Raw genomic sequence first — 15,768 nt, 5'->3', positions numbered from 1 at the left:
AAACTCAAGATCCAGTAAGACACAGGCATGGCAAAAAAAGCAAAAAACCAAATAGGGAGTTTTCCTCATTTAATAAAGTTTGGTTATGGGTAATTATTCATGTTTACCATCAGCTCAAAGATGTCAGGGCGTGTTTCTGCAGTTTGCATCTTTCCCTCAGATACGATAAAGTGACCAACTAGCCCTGGACAGTACATGTGCATCAGGAAAGGAAGGAACGGGGAAGGCAGGGCACTAGTCATCTGGCTCTTATCAGGAAAGCAAATGCTTTTCCAGAGCCTCCAGTAGCTTTTCTTTGTAGTGGTCGGGTCACATGACTACCCCTAGCTGGGAAGGCAATGATTTCCAGCCTCTTGGAGGGAGTGTTGGTAATGACTGGCCAATTATAGCATGTCCATGGGCCACCTCTGGAAATTGTATCAAGTTCCTTTGAACGTCAGTGGGAAAGTGATAGACACACAAAGTAGAAATGAAAATTCACTGTGTGGTGAAACATTCACTGGACACCTTCCATACGGCAGATGCTACACAGCATCCTTAACTCGGGTAATGAGGTGAAGGAGCTTCCTCAGTAGGTTATTAATGGTTATGTCACATGGCATCCAGTGTGAATGACCTTTGTTTATATTACATTTCCACTTCTTGGAGCAAAGGGTCCACTATGGAAGACGACTTCCACACCAGGAGACAGAAAATTGCTGGAAAACGTGAACTGCAAACCTGTCCTTGGAGATGGAGGGTGGTCCATGTCACTAGTGTTACCAGCTGTACAGGCAATTAGTGGGCTGTAGTATTCTGCCGAAAGAAAATACGGAAGAAGCGTAGTGTACAAACACCACATGGGCTTTTTACTCGTTATTTGGATGGTATTTTCTTTACCAGGAGCTTTACCTTCCTACTTAGGTTTTGCTTTAGTGACATACCTTAAGTACAAGCAGCTGATTTTTCATTAAAGGAAGTAGTCCAGAGATTGTGAAAAACAGGTTGAAATAAAAAGATGTTTTGTATTGTAAAAATGGACTTGCAGTTTTTTTCTCCAGCATTTCCCTTAATTAAGAAGTCATTGTTTAGGTGAGGATTTTGGACCTAGTAGTAGTTGGTAGCAAGCTCCAGTTCTGAGAGGGAACCTCACTGAAATAGTATGCCTTCCCCTCAGATATTTTACACAAATGTTTGCTAACTGATTGGATGGCCAAACTCAAGAAAGACTTTCAGATCTTTTTACAACTCTTGTTGCTAACAATCCGTGTCTTAAGAATGAAAATAAAGGATTTTCCCTTTCATTCTCAGGTACTGTAGGTTTGAAAGAATCATCATGAAGGGACCACTGCATCTCATTTGGCTGACAATTCAACATTAGGATTATTTCCTTAGGATAGATTTCCCCAAACTCAGAAAAGCTTTCTGTAGTGTTACTGAGAAAAAAATAAGACTGGATTATTATGCAACTATCATAAATGTCTGTGAAGATTATGCAAACAATGCTTTCTACAGTAATCGTTGTTTTGCCACTAAGTTGTGTCCAACCCTCTTGTGATCCCAGAGCCTGCCAGGCTCCTCTGTCCATGGGATTTCCCAGCAAAAATACTCAACTGGGTAGCCTTTCCCTTCTCCAGGGGATCTTCCAAAGCCAGGGATGGAACCCAGGTCTCCTGCTTGGCAGGTGGATTGTTTACCACTAAGCCACCTGGGACGCCTGTGCTATAGTGATATAGGTTGATACAAAACAGTTGCAATATGATAAAGGCTATAAGAACTAATGCTAGATAAAAAAGACAATGCTTGTCTTTGAAAGAATTCTTGTGGTAATTTTGTACTTTTCTGTATTTTGTTTTTTATAATGAAAATCAATTTTTATATAAATTTCTGCCTTGACTTTGGTGAACTGACTTCTCAGTTGTGAGAGCACTGGACTGGATGGGCAGCCCAGATCTCAGCCACTAACTGTGATCATGGATAAGTCATTACCTTTCTGGCTGTTACTTCTTTTTAGTGAAATGAGCTGGTTGGGTTAAATGAGTACAAAGATCCTCTTTTAACTTTATGATTTTATGACATCATTATATAATATTAAAAATACTGTGAAACCCAGGGTATAATTTTATCTGAGAAAATGGAAAAACACTCAAGGAATGCAACTCCACATTTCAGATATGAGGAAATGACCACTGTGCCACTCTTGAATTGTGCTAACATTTCAAACCACAGAATACAAAGTATTGGTGGGCTCTTCGGATTTATTATCATACGGTACATGCAGACTGCTTGACACGTTTCCCAGCAGTAGGTACATGCTGCTTTTGGCATGCTCTGACACACCTGAGAGAACTTACACAGAAAAACGCGACCTCGCTAAGGTCATTCCGACAGTTAGTCTCCCGACATTCATTTGCTCGTGTCACACACACTGTTACGCTCCCGGGAAACACCAGGAAATGAGCATTTGAACCGCTGCACTGCGTCGTCCAGCCTGCGTCCGGGAGGCGGCCGGCCGCGCCCCCGGGCTGGGCGCCGAGCCCGGGCTCTGGTGTCTGCGGGGCCAGAAGCCCCGCCGTCTCGGCCACTGAAGACGGCAGCTGGGTCAAAAGCAAACGCGCGGGACTCTGATGAATTCTCTACAGACATTCTCTATATTTACACTTATGGCCAGGGCAAACTTACACGTTTACTTAAAAAATACCCCAATGGATCTTTGTATTAAGGATCGATAGCACCGTTTTGACAGGTTTTAAAAATGAAATGTTGGCAGCTCTCCTTCCGGCACTTTCAATCAGAAATTGGAAAGGCAGCTGCAGTCTCGGCCATGAAAACTCAAATCTTGACACTTGTTCTTTGTCCTTCAAAGGGCCTGTCTTGGCTAATGGCTTGCAGTCTAAACTCCTGCGGATGGAGGGTTCCTGTCTGCAGTGGTATTCCATCCTTCCACCTAAGCCTCCACAATGTTGTGAGCTGCTTAGATCCTTAGTCCAGAATACTTTCAACAGGAACGTGATACAGATCCGCCCTCTACAAAAACCTGGAGAAGGCATATAGACAACGCCCCCCTAAGTCTGAAAACCCTGGTAAGATGCATTCCTTTCTCAAATGCCTGCTCACTTGTGCTGTGTCCCCACAGCATCTCTGTCTTGGCCTCCCTTCCATCAGTCAGATGACCCTTCCTTCCTTTCATTTGCCCTGAGAAACAATAAGGCATTTACTAATCACAGACGTTATCTGAAACAAGCAAAGTGGCAAGATGCCTAAAAGTATATATACCGTTACCTATTTTTTTTTAAAGTTTCCTGAAGATGGATGTAAAATACTGCCTGCAATGAGTAAAGAGGAAATTACAGAAGAGTGTATTAAGGGGTGAGACAGAGAGAGGGAGAAGAAAGGACTGCACAGGACCAGCTTGGTGTTTGGGGAAAGCGGCTCTGAAGAGTTTAAATTCTGTTGTCTGAGGCTTAGCACAGGTTATCTTTTGAAATCTAAGCTTCCAGGTATAATTTAGCTCAGATCTCACAGGACTTGCCCTTTCAGGTCAGATTTTTTTTTTTTTTCAGGTCAGATAATTTAAAAGGTTAAAATAGCTACAAAAGCAGTAACTTTGACGTAGGCCTCTGTTGGCAAAGCTTTAGCTAGTGGTTAGGTGACGTTGTAGTGTCACGGGAGTTATTCAGATACTGGAGTTTTGCCAAATTTACTCAAATAACCACTGTCATCCTTTACGCTGCTTGGTCAGTGGAGACCTCGTCAATGCAGTTTGTGCTTTTAGTGACTGAGGCTTTGTTTCAACTGGTGACTTGCAAAAATGTCTGTATGCATTGGGTGATTTTTCTTCTGCTTGGGGTGCACCAAGTCAGCCAGGTTTGTGGATCACAGAGGGCCAGATGCTGAGGGACACTGCACAGGTGTCTACCCAGAGTAGGAAGTGGAGAGGAAGCCTGTCTGAGTCAGCGTTGCCCACAATCAAGGCTTACGCAGACTGAGCGACACTTCCCTGTAGATCCAGCACTGTTCACATTTCTCCACTAGGTACATTTCTCAGCCAAATATTCGTCCTCCTGCCTGCCTACAAGCTTCCCCTCATCCATCATGCTTAGCTGATGTTCCCAGGAAGCTTTCCTTGGTCATTCTAAGCAAAGGGAGCTTTCACTGCCTGCCTCGATGGAGCACAGGCTATAGACACAGTTGTGTTTTCAACTGCAAAGCTCACTCCCAGAGGGGACCATGGGTTTAATTCAACTCTGACTCTCATGGTACGTAATTGCTTTTCAGTGAAAGTTTATTGAGGAAATGGGTTCCAGGCATAGCCTGCTCCTAGAAAGCTTCAGAACCACTAAATCATTTCATTAAAGTGTGTTTGTGATGGAGGCCTAATACTCCCGAAACACACTGTTCAACATTATTCTGGGAGGAAAATTACCTATTGGCTTTGTTTTGTTCATTTCTAAGGGAAGCTGGTGACCCAGGTATTGAGAGAGATTTAAAAATGATAAGCTTAATTCATTGCTGCTGCTGCTAAGTCATGTCAGTCGTGTCCGACTCTGTGTGACCCCATAGATGGTGGCCCACCAGGCTCCCCTCCCTGGTATTCTCCAGGCAAGCATACTGGAGTGGGTTGCCATTTCCTTCTCCAATGCATGAAAGTGAAAAGTGAAAATGAGTTTGCTCAGTTGTGTCCGACACTTCGCAACCCCATGGACTGCAGCCCACCAGGCTCCTCCATCCATGGGACTTCCCAGGCAAAAGTACTGGAGTGGGTTGCCATTGCCTTCTCCAAGCTTAATTCACTAACTGCCTTCAAACTCTGGGCAGTGGAGGAAAACGGGTGGTGGGAGTGTGGAGTCCAGTCTCTCGTTACCTTCCCCTCGTCCACTCCAGGCAAGGCTCCCTCCCGCTCACATCAGCCGCGGAGCCGGCAGACAGAGCGTCTCTTTTTTCCTGAGTTCTACAGTGTATCCCAATGGCTACAGCGTATTGATTGCTGCAACAGTTAAAACATTATTTAGACTCATGATATAATTTAGGTATTCCTAATAAGAAGTTGGTAATAGTTCTTCTCCTCAATATCTCATCTGTAACCTTTCGGCTAGAGATACTCAAACACAAAGGGCACATGACCTACATCCTCAGCGCCTGGGCCCCTTCCTCCCTGAAGGCAGGTGAGATGACAGGAATGGCTTAAGAAAGGTCCTCTTGGATTTCTAAATAACTAAGAAAAGGAAGGGAAGCATTTGCTCAAAGCCTTCTTTTTTCGAATAAATGAAATATATGGCATTCAGAAAACCACAGGGATTGTAAAGTAAAAAGTTAGCTGTTTGCCTGCTTCCTGAGCTATAGATGAGCAAGTCAACACTGAATTATAACCAAGTCAATTCATACTCTAAACTTTTCTCAGAAATGATGCCCTTTTGAATTTTAATTCTGTAGGGAAAGTTTACTAAGCCATACTTCCAGCAAAATTCCTGCTGTTAATAATTATTCACAGAATTATTGTTCTCCACACAAACAAACCTGTTCTAACTTCCTAAGAAGCAAATGGGACGAAGAACCCTATGCTAAGGAGAAGTCTGGAGTACGGGAATCTATTCCTAGCTGCTACCAAAAAGGTAGGGTGCTGTGAAAAACCAGGCTCATCAGTGTTTTCTGTAAAGGGCCAGATAACCCTTTCAGGCTTTCCGTACAGTCTCTGCTAAAACCACTCCAATGTCTCCTATAGTGTGACAGCAGCTACAGCCAGCCTGTAAGTGAGCATGGTTGTGTTCTAATAAAACTTTATTTATAAATAAATAGGCCTCTGGTGTATTCGGTCCATGACCCATAGTTTGCCTGACTCTTGGAAAGCTGATCTTTGGAGATTTTAAGTCTGTTTCCTTGCATAATTATGTGGAAATTATTTTTTTTTAATGCACATCTAAGTTTTCTGCGTATATCACAAAGACCACAGGTAACAGAATGATGGCATTCAAAAAAAAAAAAAAAAGAGTACTGGCCTCTAACTTTTCTCCTAAGAATCCTCTTTGTATGATACCCATTTTTCACTGAACATAAGGAGTTACACACCTGTCACCTGTCTGCTGATTTCATTCAGTAAACTCAGTGTCAGTCGACGTTAGTCACTCAGTCAGCTCAAACTCTGAGACCCCGTGGACTTGCAGCCACCAGGCTCCTCTGTCCAGGGGATTCTACAGGCAGGAACACTGGAGTGGGTTGCCATGCCCTCCTCCAGGGGACCTTCCTGACCCAAGGACTGAACCCGGGTCTCCTGCATCGCAGGCAGATTCTTATTGTCTGAGCCCCCCAGGGGAGCCCCCAGGGAAGTCCCCAGGAAACACACAAGACATTTTTAAAATGTCCAGGAAAGCGGAGTGACGTCAGTCAGACATGGAATGCACGACTGCTCCGTTGTTTGGACCTGATTAGTTAATAAACGGGCGTGTTGGCGATTCTTTCAGCTTGCTAGGGGGCCTGGAATATATTACTGAAATTAGGGGTTGTTGCTGTTCAGTCGCTCAGTCGTGTCCAACTCTTTGCCACCCTGCGGACTGAAGCATGCCAGGCTTCCCTGTCCTTCACCATCTCCCAGAGTTTGCTCAAAAGGGTGCATGAATATAAACATTTTGGGAACTTTGAAAGTAAGTAACAATCTTGACAAAAAATGTAAACAGAATCATAGCTCATGAATATGCTATTTGTATTCTACTATATATTAGCTGCATGATAGGCTATAAAATAAGTTAAAAAGAGGCAGTTATGAGGTGACAGTTGTCACATTCAAGTCCTTCTTACTTGTATCCATTACAAACCAGATTAACTACCATACCTGTAAGTTTTCATCATCCGCAACTGATTGTCAGAGTGCTTAGGGAAAACAACAGCTCTCAAAAATTCAAATATGAAGCCTATTGTATTTGCGTAACCCAAAATAATTTTTAAATGGAAAATAAATATTATTATATAATCTGATGAAGATTACGCATGTCATTTTTAACAGTGAATCACAGTGACGATAACACAGATATAAATATTGCATGTCCATGGGTATTCCAGGTCATTTTTCAAAATGTGCTGAAAACAGTTATTTAAGAAGACCAGCATGATTTTGCAGTCTTAGGATTGCTATTTGGCGTTTCAAACTAAATTCTGGCCACCAAGGGCTCCACATTCCTTCAGCCAGTCTGGGATATTTTCTAGGATTTTAGAGGATTTTAGTTTTGAAAAGCTTGATGGCCACAGGAATGGAACAAAACATTGATCTGGGACAGGTGGCAGCAAACCAGGTCTTGAGAAGAGCAAATGATTGGTGAGATGCCGTTGTCCATTACAGACCATGGCACTGTACCAATTCAAGCAGTATAACTGGAAGAGGCTTTCTCCCATTTGGCTTATTTGAGCTCAACCAAGTCAGAGCCTGGAGTCTTCGCTACAGCAGTGCTTATTCCTGCCAAGGACTCGATAGTCTGTTCTCATGGCAACACTTCTGTCTTGTCCCAGGTGCACCTCTGGGCCAGGTGACACGGAAAAGACTGAATCTTGAGGTTAAAATCACGTGATCAAACCTTCTAGAGTACACCACAGAGTGTGTGAAAATTAGAATTTTGAACAAGCAAACATAAATTAGTCAAGTTTGTTATTGCTCTCCAAGATAAGTATATAAATGGTTGGGCTTTATGAGCTAAGACTATATTATCTGATCTCAGATGATATTTGAAAGTAATAATGACAAAAATGGCCTTTACTAGATCAGGATACAGAAAGAAGAAATGCCGAACTAGGTTAACATGGGTGGATAGCTGATATCTCTCCAGTGATATTTTAGGTTCTTTTTCTATTTGTCAAGAAGCCAGAAACTCACCCTGAGTTGTTCCAGAGGAAGAGAAAAACTTTGAACAAAAAAAGTTGTAGAAAATTATTGGCTATGTTTCTGCTTATCATGTGGTTATGAGTATTACAATACCAATATTGAGATTATATGTGCATAAATGTTTAAAAAAATGCTGAAGATACACATAAAAGTCTAAGCAGTAAGCAGTTTTTAACCAATAAATGCTCAAAATGTTAGCAATGACCTTGATCAGAAACATATCCGTGATTAACACTGAGGAAATTTGAATGTGACCAAACAGGAAGTAATTACAAGGATATTACAAATCCTATTATATAAGTAAACATCTGGAAATTTTGCACCAGCTAAAGTAGACCTTGGTAACCAGACTGAATACTCTGCAATGACAAGTAAATTACATAATGGCAGTGTAATTATGTAATTGACTCTGCTTAGTATACTTATGCCAATTTATGTGGAGTCAGCCTCATCGGGAAAAACCTAATGCTTATTCACTTTTTTGACTTTTTGTATTTGCTTTGCAAAGACAATCCTAAAACACAATGCTTTACTGATTTTAACTTTTGCCCTTTTGACACTTACTTCTTTTATTTTGCAATTTGAAATGCAACCAGATGCTTCTGTGAAATAACTGAATTATGAAACAAAAACAAAATGACTTTCTCTAAATCTTCAGTCTATAGGCAATCCACAAGCAGTTACCCTGCATGTGAAACCGGAAAAATAGGGACTCGTAAACATTCTAAATTATAAAATATGTTTAAAATACTATGTAATTGAGGTCACATTAAAAGACAAACTGTTCCTTTCTTTTAACGTTTGCCACTAAAAGTGGCTATAGAACCTTGAGGATTATTGTAACACAGCAATATTTAAGAAAATTCCAAGTCCTTTGAATCCATGTGTAATGGCAGTGTTGTTTAAATCCTTCTAAAGAAATCTAAAAAATGTCAGGCGATGGTCATAGTCTCATTTTAGGGAGAGCTGGGATGATATCATCTTCATTAGTCTTTATCATGTAAATGTGTGTGTTTCAGAAGCCTGCAAAATCCCACTGAGGGTCTATGTGCAGCCCTTTGTGAATGAGGAAACCTGTTCGCCCACCGCAGATTTTGGTTTGTGAGAACATGACTGGATTCATGGCTGTATGAGACTCCGGCCCGTGGTCAAGATTCCGGGGCCCAGAGGGATGAGAGGAACTGTGGCCAACGGACAACTTACCAACGGGCAGGAAAGACTGTTCTCTAAAGTCATGCTGGGAGACACACCTCCTCTGAAGCACCTGATGAAACAGATGTGGCCAACAGAGCTTTTACTCACTAAGTCTGTGACATTTCTGAAACATTTTCTTTTTGGCCTCCTACCAACTTATCAGTGTGGACAACTGAGGCAGCTCAGATCCAAGGACAGACATTCGTGTGTCATTCTGCTTTCACGGTGCTCTGGACGGGTGCTCTTCCAGATGAGCAGCCACTGCTCACAGGTGGCTGCTGGTCACTTGATGTACCAAAAATGCTAACACAATCCTGCTTTTCAAAACTCAATACAAAAATAAAAAATTTAAAATATTGTGTTCGTTTTTCATATTGATTATATATTAGAATAAGAGTTTGGATTTATTAAAATATACAGTTAATTTTATCAGCTTTTTTTTTTTTTTACTTTTTGAAATGTGTCTAAGAGAAAAGTTAAAATTACATATGTGGTTTGTATCATTTATATTAGGAGCGACTTTTTTTCTAGACAATAACATCTACAACAGTATTATTCTAATTTCTACCTTATTTATGTATTCGTAGGACAAATGTGCTCTTACGGTTTGAGAAAAAAAACACCGGGATTCCAATTAGACTTTTTAAATGGGGGAAATAATTCAAGATTGTCCTTCTCTGTGGCAAAATAGTCTGGTTTATGCTATGTATCTGAACTTATTTGAGAACAAAAATCAATAATGCAATATAATAACTGTCAGTTCTAAAATGCAAAATATAGTTTATTGTTTGCTGAAATTCCCTTGATTATTCTGCTTTGTGACTATGTTGTGCAATAAACATTACAAAATAATTCATCAAATTAAGGTTGTATCTGTGTTAGTCTACTATTATTTAGCTAAGTACTCTTTGAGAGAGATAATATATCCCATTTTACCAGGCAATATAAATGTGTATTGTTCTTTCAAAAATGTTAACTATGCTAACTTAAACAGCATCTCTATGAAATCTCAGGTTGAATCATTTGGATGAAATGACAGATTTTTGTGAAAGCTTGTTTTCCACTGAAATGACTATTAGGCATTTAGGCATTATCAGGTCTTAGTTTTTAACATTCAGATCAAAATCTAAAACTCCCTCTGATTTTGAGAGAATGCAATCTGCAGGTTAAAAAGACGAAATTACACTCACACCCTCACTCACCAGGGAGCGGGCGTGGGCGCTGGTGTAACTGGGTAAATTCTTAAACGCATACTGGCCTCCTGCATCTGCAGCGCTCTTCACAGGACATGTTTCCCACGTCCGACCCATGCAGGCAGCCCCGAGGGCTGGGGGGATAGGGACGAGGGCTGGGGGGACAGTGTGTCTTCATCTGACTGTATGCCCCATTCCATTAAGATTCCTTTCCTTCTCTTCTTCCCTTTTGCAAATACACGGGACACTTGCCATCTACCGCCTAACCATGTACACAGACTTCACAGGAAATCTCCTCGGGAAAGGACACAAGGAAATTGGTCTTTTAAAATGGAAATCTTAATGCTTAGGGAATAAGGCATTCTTAAAAGGTTAAAACTAGTGAGCCTCTTATAATACCTAAAATGGAAATTGAGAGAATAAAGAAGGAAAGAGACAGTAAAGAAGATAAGTAGTCTGTACTAGTTAATAAACATAAAACACACACAAATACTCTTTCTCAGAAGCTCAGCTGCTATGCCTCACGGGCCTTCTCCTCCATGTCAGTGACCCGTCAGGCCCTGATATTACGGAAGACAAGAAGTCCTATTTTCCTCATGAGAACAGTAGTGAAGTAAGACCTGCACTTGGAAAGCAGAACTTCTACAAGGTCTGACAGTCCCCAGAAACCAGAGGTTTAATTTAATTTTCCAACTTAATAGTTCTGAAGAAGCGCCAAAATAATTTAAGATCTCTCTTTTTGATGAGGATTTTCATCTGATAGTCATTTTTGTTGTCCAAAATTTTGGCCTGAAAATAATTTTTTTTAATTAAAGAATCCTACTAAAATATGCTACATAATTAAGTTGATAAAAATGTCCATTTAAGCTCAAACTAGAGATAAATCTGTGGTGTTTGGAATTTAACTGTGAGTTTTTATAAGGAAAAAGTGTTTATATGAAAACCAAAGAAAAATAGTTTGAAAAAATCATGGTGAAGTATTAGGTCTAATGTTATAGTTTCTCAAGAGTCTGATTTGAAATCAGTGTTTTTTTTTTCTTTCTTTGTTTCTGTTTATTAAAGTAAATGAAAAGCTGCATTGTCCTAAATTTCTCAACATGGAAACTTTCAAAACTACATTGTGAATTATGAGTGCTTCCATTCCAAGCATGAGAAAAAAGTATACTAGCTTTCTAGAAATATCTTTAGCCCATAAGCAGTATATCTAAAGAATCATCAATTGAAGGAAAAAAGAACCTTTATAAACAAAAATGTTTCCTTACTCCAGGCTCCTCTGTCCATAGGATTCTCCAGGCAAGAGTGCTGGAGTGGGTTACCATTTCCTTCTCCAGGAGATCTTCCTGACCCAGGGATCGAACGAGCATCTCCTGCATTGCAGGCTGATTCTTTACCGCTGGGCCACTGGGGAAGCCCCTTCCTTACTATAGTGAATTCAGTAATGAATGATCTTACAATGGGATATTACTCTCATTCTATTCAGACATCCTGGCACCAGCCATTGGTATAGATTATTTTACAAATTTAGAACCTTGGTCAGTACAGAATTTATCCATAAAAATGTTCCTATCTTTAAAACTGTACAAGCTCATAAATAAATTCAATTTTATTTGAAATGGCAAAGAGTCAGTCTTCATTAGCCTAAGTCCCAGTCTTTTCTTTTTCTCACTAAGTTTCTTTTTCCCACTCCTAAGTGCTGTCCATCATAAGGACTTCTTATTAGAGAGCAGGTGAAGGTGAGAATAAATTCCTCAGCATGAATTTGTAAAATACTTTTTTCCACAACTATAAAATGGCAGAATTTTGTGATAGAACATTTCAGGTTATTAGTAATATGGTGTATATAAATAAAGACAAGATAAAAAAGCATTCTCCACACAAGGTTTAGGGGCATATGGTTTCACAGCCCTTGAAATATGCTTCAGTTTCTTACCATTATAAGTGGTATATATGCAATTTTTCGCACATACACCTATAACCTAATCATCTTCTTGTAAACAGTTAGAGCACATTACTGAAGGTATTGTAGATGTCATGGGAATACATCTTATAGCTGAGCAACGTCCAAAGGAATTACCCTCTGAAGAAATCCAAAGGGTGGAGGATGGCTAGGTTTTCAAAGCAAAAACAATTTGTTACTATTTACCTCAAATGTGCACTACTGGTCCCTGAAAACGTTTTTATATCTTGTGTTTACTTGCAATTTCAAATCTAACTCATTGAATTCTGATATCCATTATGTACCATAGGAGACACTAGTTTCTCATAAAGCAGTCACATGCATTGAAGTTAGGATGACCAACTGACACACATGTATTTTTTGCACCTCAGAAACAGAACCACAATATAGTGCACATCATGCTTCCGCCTTCCTTGCTGAAGGACAAAACGCACAGTGCCAGGGTTTGGCTCCCACACGGGAAGAAAGCCACTAGTCCTCCGGCAGGACCGCGTCACCCTGCTGAGCTCCGACCTCCAGGGCAGGGTCCTCCTCCCGTCCTTCCGGGGCTGCCAGGGCTCCAGCGGGCCCCCGCGTCTCCCCCGCCGGGCGCCCCTCCGTCTCCGGGCCGGCCTCCTCCATCTCCTCCTCGGATGCATGGGGCTCCACCCTGGGGGCCGCGGCGTCTCCATCGGCACCGCTGACCTCCTCCCCCGCCTGCACCTCTGGCAGCTCCACCCCGGCCCCCTCGGCTGCCCCCGGGGCCCCCTCGCCCCCTGGGACGCCCCCGTCGCCAGCCTGAGGTGGAGACGGCTCCCGGCTGGCCCGGCCCTCCTGGACGCCGCTGTGGCTGCTGCTGGCACTGCCGAGCCTGGAGGAGGCCACCACGGCCTTGACCGCCGCCTGGGGAGACAGAGAGGTCAGGGGTTACTGCACGAAAATCCCCGCCCGGAGGAGGCCACCTGGCCTTGACCGCTGCCGGGGGAGACCGAAGGATCAGGGGCTACTTCCACTGAAAATCCCAAATCAGGGCTTGATCTCAATTTTGCATTTAGGGAGTGTTATTCTGCTACTATTTAGTCTTGGAAAGTATATGATTCCAAAATTGTCTAATGAAAACTTGTTTGAAGAATGAAAAGCAAAATCTGTTTAATCTCAGATTAGTGTATTTAGTCATCTGGAGGAAAGCCTAAATAAATGCACTTTCCCACGGATTGCCAATATTCAAAAACTTTAGTTGTGTTTCCCAAAGTATGGGACACTACTTCCATGGATGTTAATAGGTACTATAAAGATAAGAGAGTTCCATGGTCAAATTTGTTTGAGAAATTCTGGGTTAAGTCAAGGATATTTAATCTAGGATATTTCAAAGTAATTTGATCATGGAACCCTTCATGTTTTTTAGCTTGTATCAACCAGTAAGTGACTGCTGAATACAACACTATTTTTGACCCCCAGCTGTCCTCTGAGATTTTCTATATGTATAGCTAGTCCTAAATACTATTATGTAAGAGAAAAACACTTCATCTCTATTCCATATATGTTCTATTAAAAGGGATACAATTTGATGGATAACTTTCCTATCACTTGAGTTATTTTAATTTTACCAAGTATAATTATTTGCCTATATTATAAAATATAGCTTGAAAAAAACTGTTTCCCAATTTTAGCATATTCAGAAAGAAGACAACTTTCTTAATAAATATTAGTTTCCAGAACAACACTTTCAAGCAGTTCAGCCTTAATTAAATGGGAAGTAATGACAATGTATTTATTTGGTGAGTGAATCTCAACATCCCACACATTTCCCTTTATTGACAATGAACCCTGGGAACTCCCTGGCAGTCGTTGGTAGGAGTCAGTGCTTCACTAAGAGTCCTGCAAGCTGCCCAGTGCCATTTCCTCCCCCAGAATTCCCCAAACAGAAAAATAAAACCCACACTGAATTCTTACAAGAGGATAACAGAACTGAGGTTGGCTTTATACCATCACGACTGGGGTTTCAAAGCAGCATTTTCCCAGGTACCACAGGAGACAAGTAACAATATTAGATAAACAATAGCAGAATTATCTTTGATTAGCAAGATATGAGAAAAATCTTTTTAAAAAAATAAAACAAAATAAATGCCATCTAACCTTGAGCTTGCGCCGGGCATTGAATTCTTGGAGCTTCTTTTGAGCCGTATCCATGTGTACAAAATTGGCAGCTTTACCTGTGACCCACGGGTGCTGGAGAGCTTGAAAGGTAGTCAGCCTTTTCTTAGGATCCAACACAATTAATTTTCTGACCTGAAATGATAAAGAACCATCGACTTCTTCGGGAGATTTTCATGGTTACCTGGGCTTGCCCCTCAGCTGTTAACTTCTAGGTCTTATTTAATTTTCTTGGCAGTACACTAAATATACATTATTATTCTATCTCCTTGGCAGTGCACTAATATACATTAAACAACCTTTTTAAGTCCTCAGTGGTCACTGTGGGGATGGCTTCAGGCAGCAGTAGCTGAGGAGTCTGGAAAGAGTAGTGTGTGCAAACCAAGAGCCCAAACTGGCAGACAGATGCCCACAGATCAGAGAAACAAGGCTTGCCTTGCCTGTGAACTGCAAGAACTTTGAGTGGGAGCCAGCATCTGGATAATTCTAGGTTGCAACTTCACATAACTTAGAATTCAGAAGGTAAACTACATCTCAGGGGAGACGGATCATTCATGCAGCCATCATTCCTTCTGTGGGGACTGAAGGGCAAACAAAAGGGGGCAGGGTCATAGCCTTTATGATTACACCGTGATCCTATCAGTAGTGCTCTCTAAGCCCTTAAGGATAGGTTCAGTTCAGTAACTCAGTTGTGTCTGACTCTTTGCGATCCCATGGACTGCAGCACGCCAGGCCTCCCTGTCCATCACCAACTCCCAGAGTTTACTCAAACTCATGTCCATTGAGTCGGTGATGCCATCCAACCATCTCCTTCTGCCTTCAGTCTTTCCCAGCATCAGGGTCTTTTCAAATGAGTCAGCTCTTCGCATCAGGTGGCCAAAGTATTGGAGTTTCAGCTTCAGCATCAGTCCTTCCAATGAACACTCAGGACTGATTTCCTTTAGGATGGACTGGTTGGATCTCCTTGCTTTCCAAGGGACTTCAAGAATCTTCTCCAACACCACAGTTCAAAAACATCAGTTCTTCAGTGCTCAGCTGTCTTTATAGTCCAACTCTCACATCCATACATGCTGCTGCTGCTGCTGCTAAATCGCTTCGGTTGTGTCCGACTCTGTGCGACCCCATAGACAGCAGCCCACCAGGCTCCCCCGTCCCTGGGATTCTCCAGGCAAGAACACTGGAGTGGGTTGCCATTTCCTTCTCCAATGCATGAAAGTGAAAAGTGAAAGTGAAGTCGCTCAGTCATGTCTGACTCCCAGCGACCCCATGGAATGCAGCCTACCAGGCTCCTCGTCCATGGGATTTTCCAGGCAAGAGTACTGGAGTGGGGTGCCATTGCCTTCTCCACATCCATACATGACTCCTGGGAAAACCACAGCCTTGACTAGATGGACATTTGTTGACAAAGAAATGTCTCTGCTTTTTAATATGCTGTCTAGGTTGGT

At 41.7% G+C, this 15,768-nt stretch overlaps 1 protein-coding gene and 1 long non-coding RNA gene across 4 annotated transcripts in view; one reads left to right on the top strand and one right to left on the bottom strand.

Annotated features, from left to right (window-relative positions):
- Positions 1-2,845: 2,845 nt before the first annotated feature.
- LOC147370112 (uncharacterized) lies at positions 2,846-9,901 on the top strand. The gene is made up of 2 exons (XR_015168452.1): positions 2,846-3,062; positions 8,866-9,901. It is a non-coding gene; the product is annotated as an uncharacterized LOC147370112 (long non-coding RNA).
- A 2,618-nt stretch (positions 9,902-12,519) lies between these two features.
- The window catches only part of CAMK4 (calcium/calmodulin dependent protein kinase IV), a 261,315-nt gene continuing 258,066 nt past the window's right edge, over positions 12,520-15,768 (bottom strand). For all 3 annotated transcript variants that reach the window (XM_086413409.1, XM_086413411.1, XM_086413410.1), the window contains 2 exons: positions 14,306-14,458; positions 12,520-13,072 (listed from right to left, as the gene is read on the bottom strand). In XM_086413409.1, the coding sequence (XP_086269535.1) occupies positions 12,662-13,072; positions 14,306-14,458 (564 nt within the window). In that variant the 3' untranslated portion in view covers positions 12,520-12,661. The remainder of the gene's footprint in view (positions 13,073-14,305; positions 14,459-15,768) is intronic.

Source organism: Bos grunniens, chromosome 7 (genome assembly GCF_055505025.1).
Source record: "Bos grunniens cultivar Pamir isolate PY7600 chromosome 7, Bosgru_T2T1.0, whole genome shotgun sequence".
Classification (NCBI taxonomy): Eukaryota; Metazoa; Chordata; class Mammalia; order Artiodactyla; family Bovidae; genus Bos; species Bos grunniens.
This window is presented reverse-complemented; position numbering and strand designations above follow the sequence as displayed.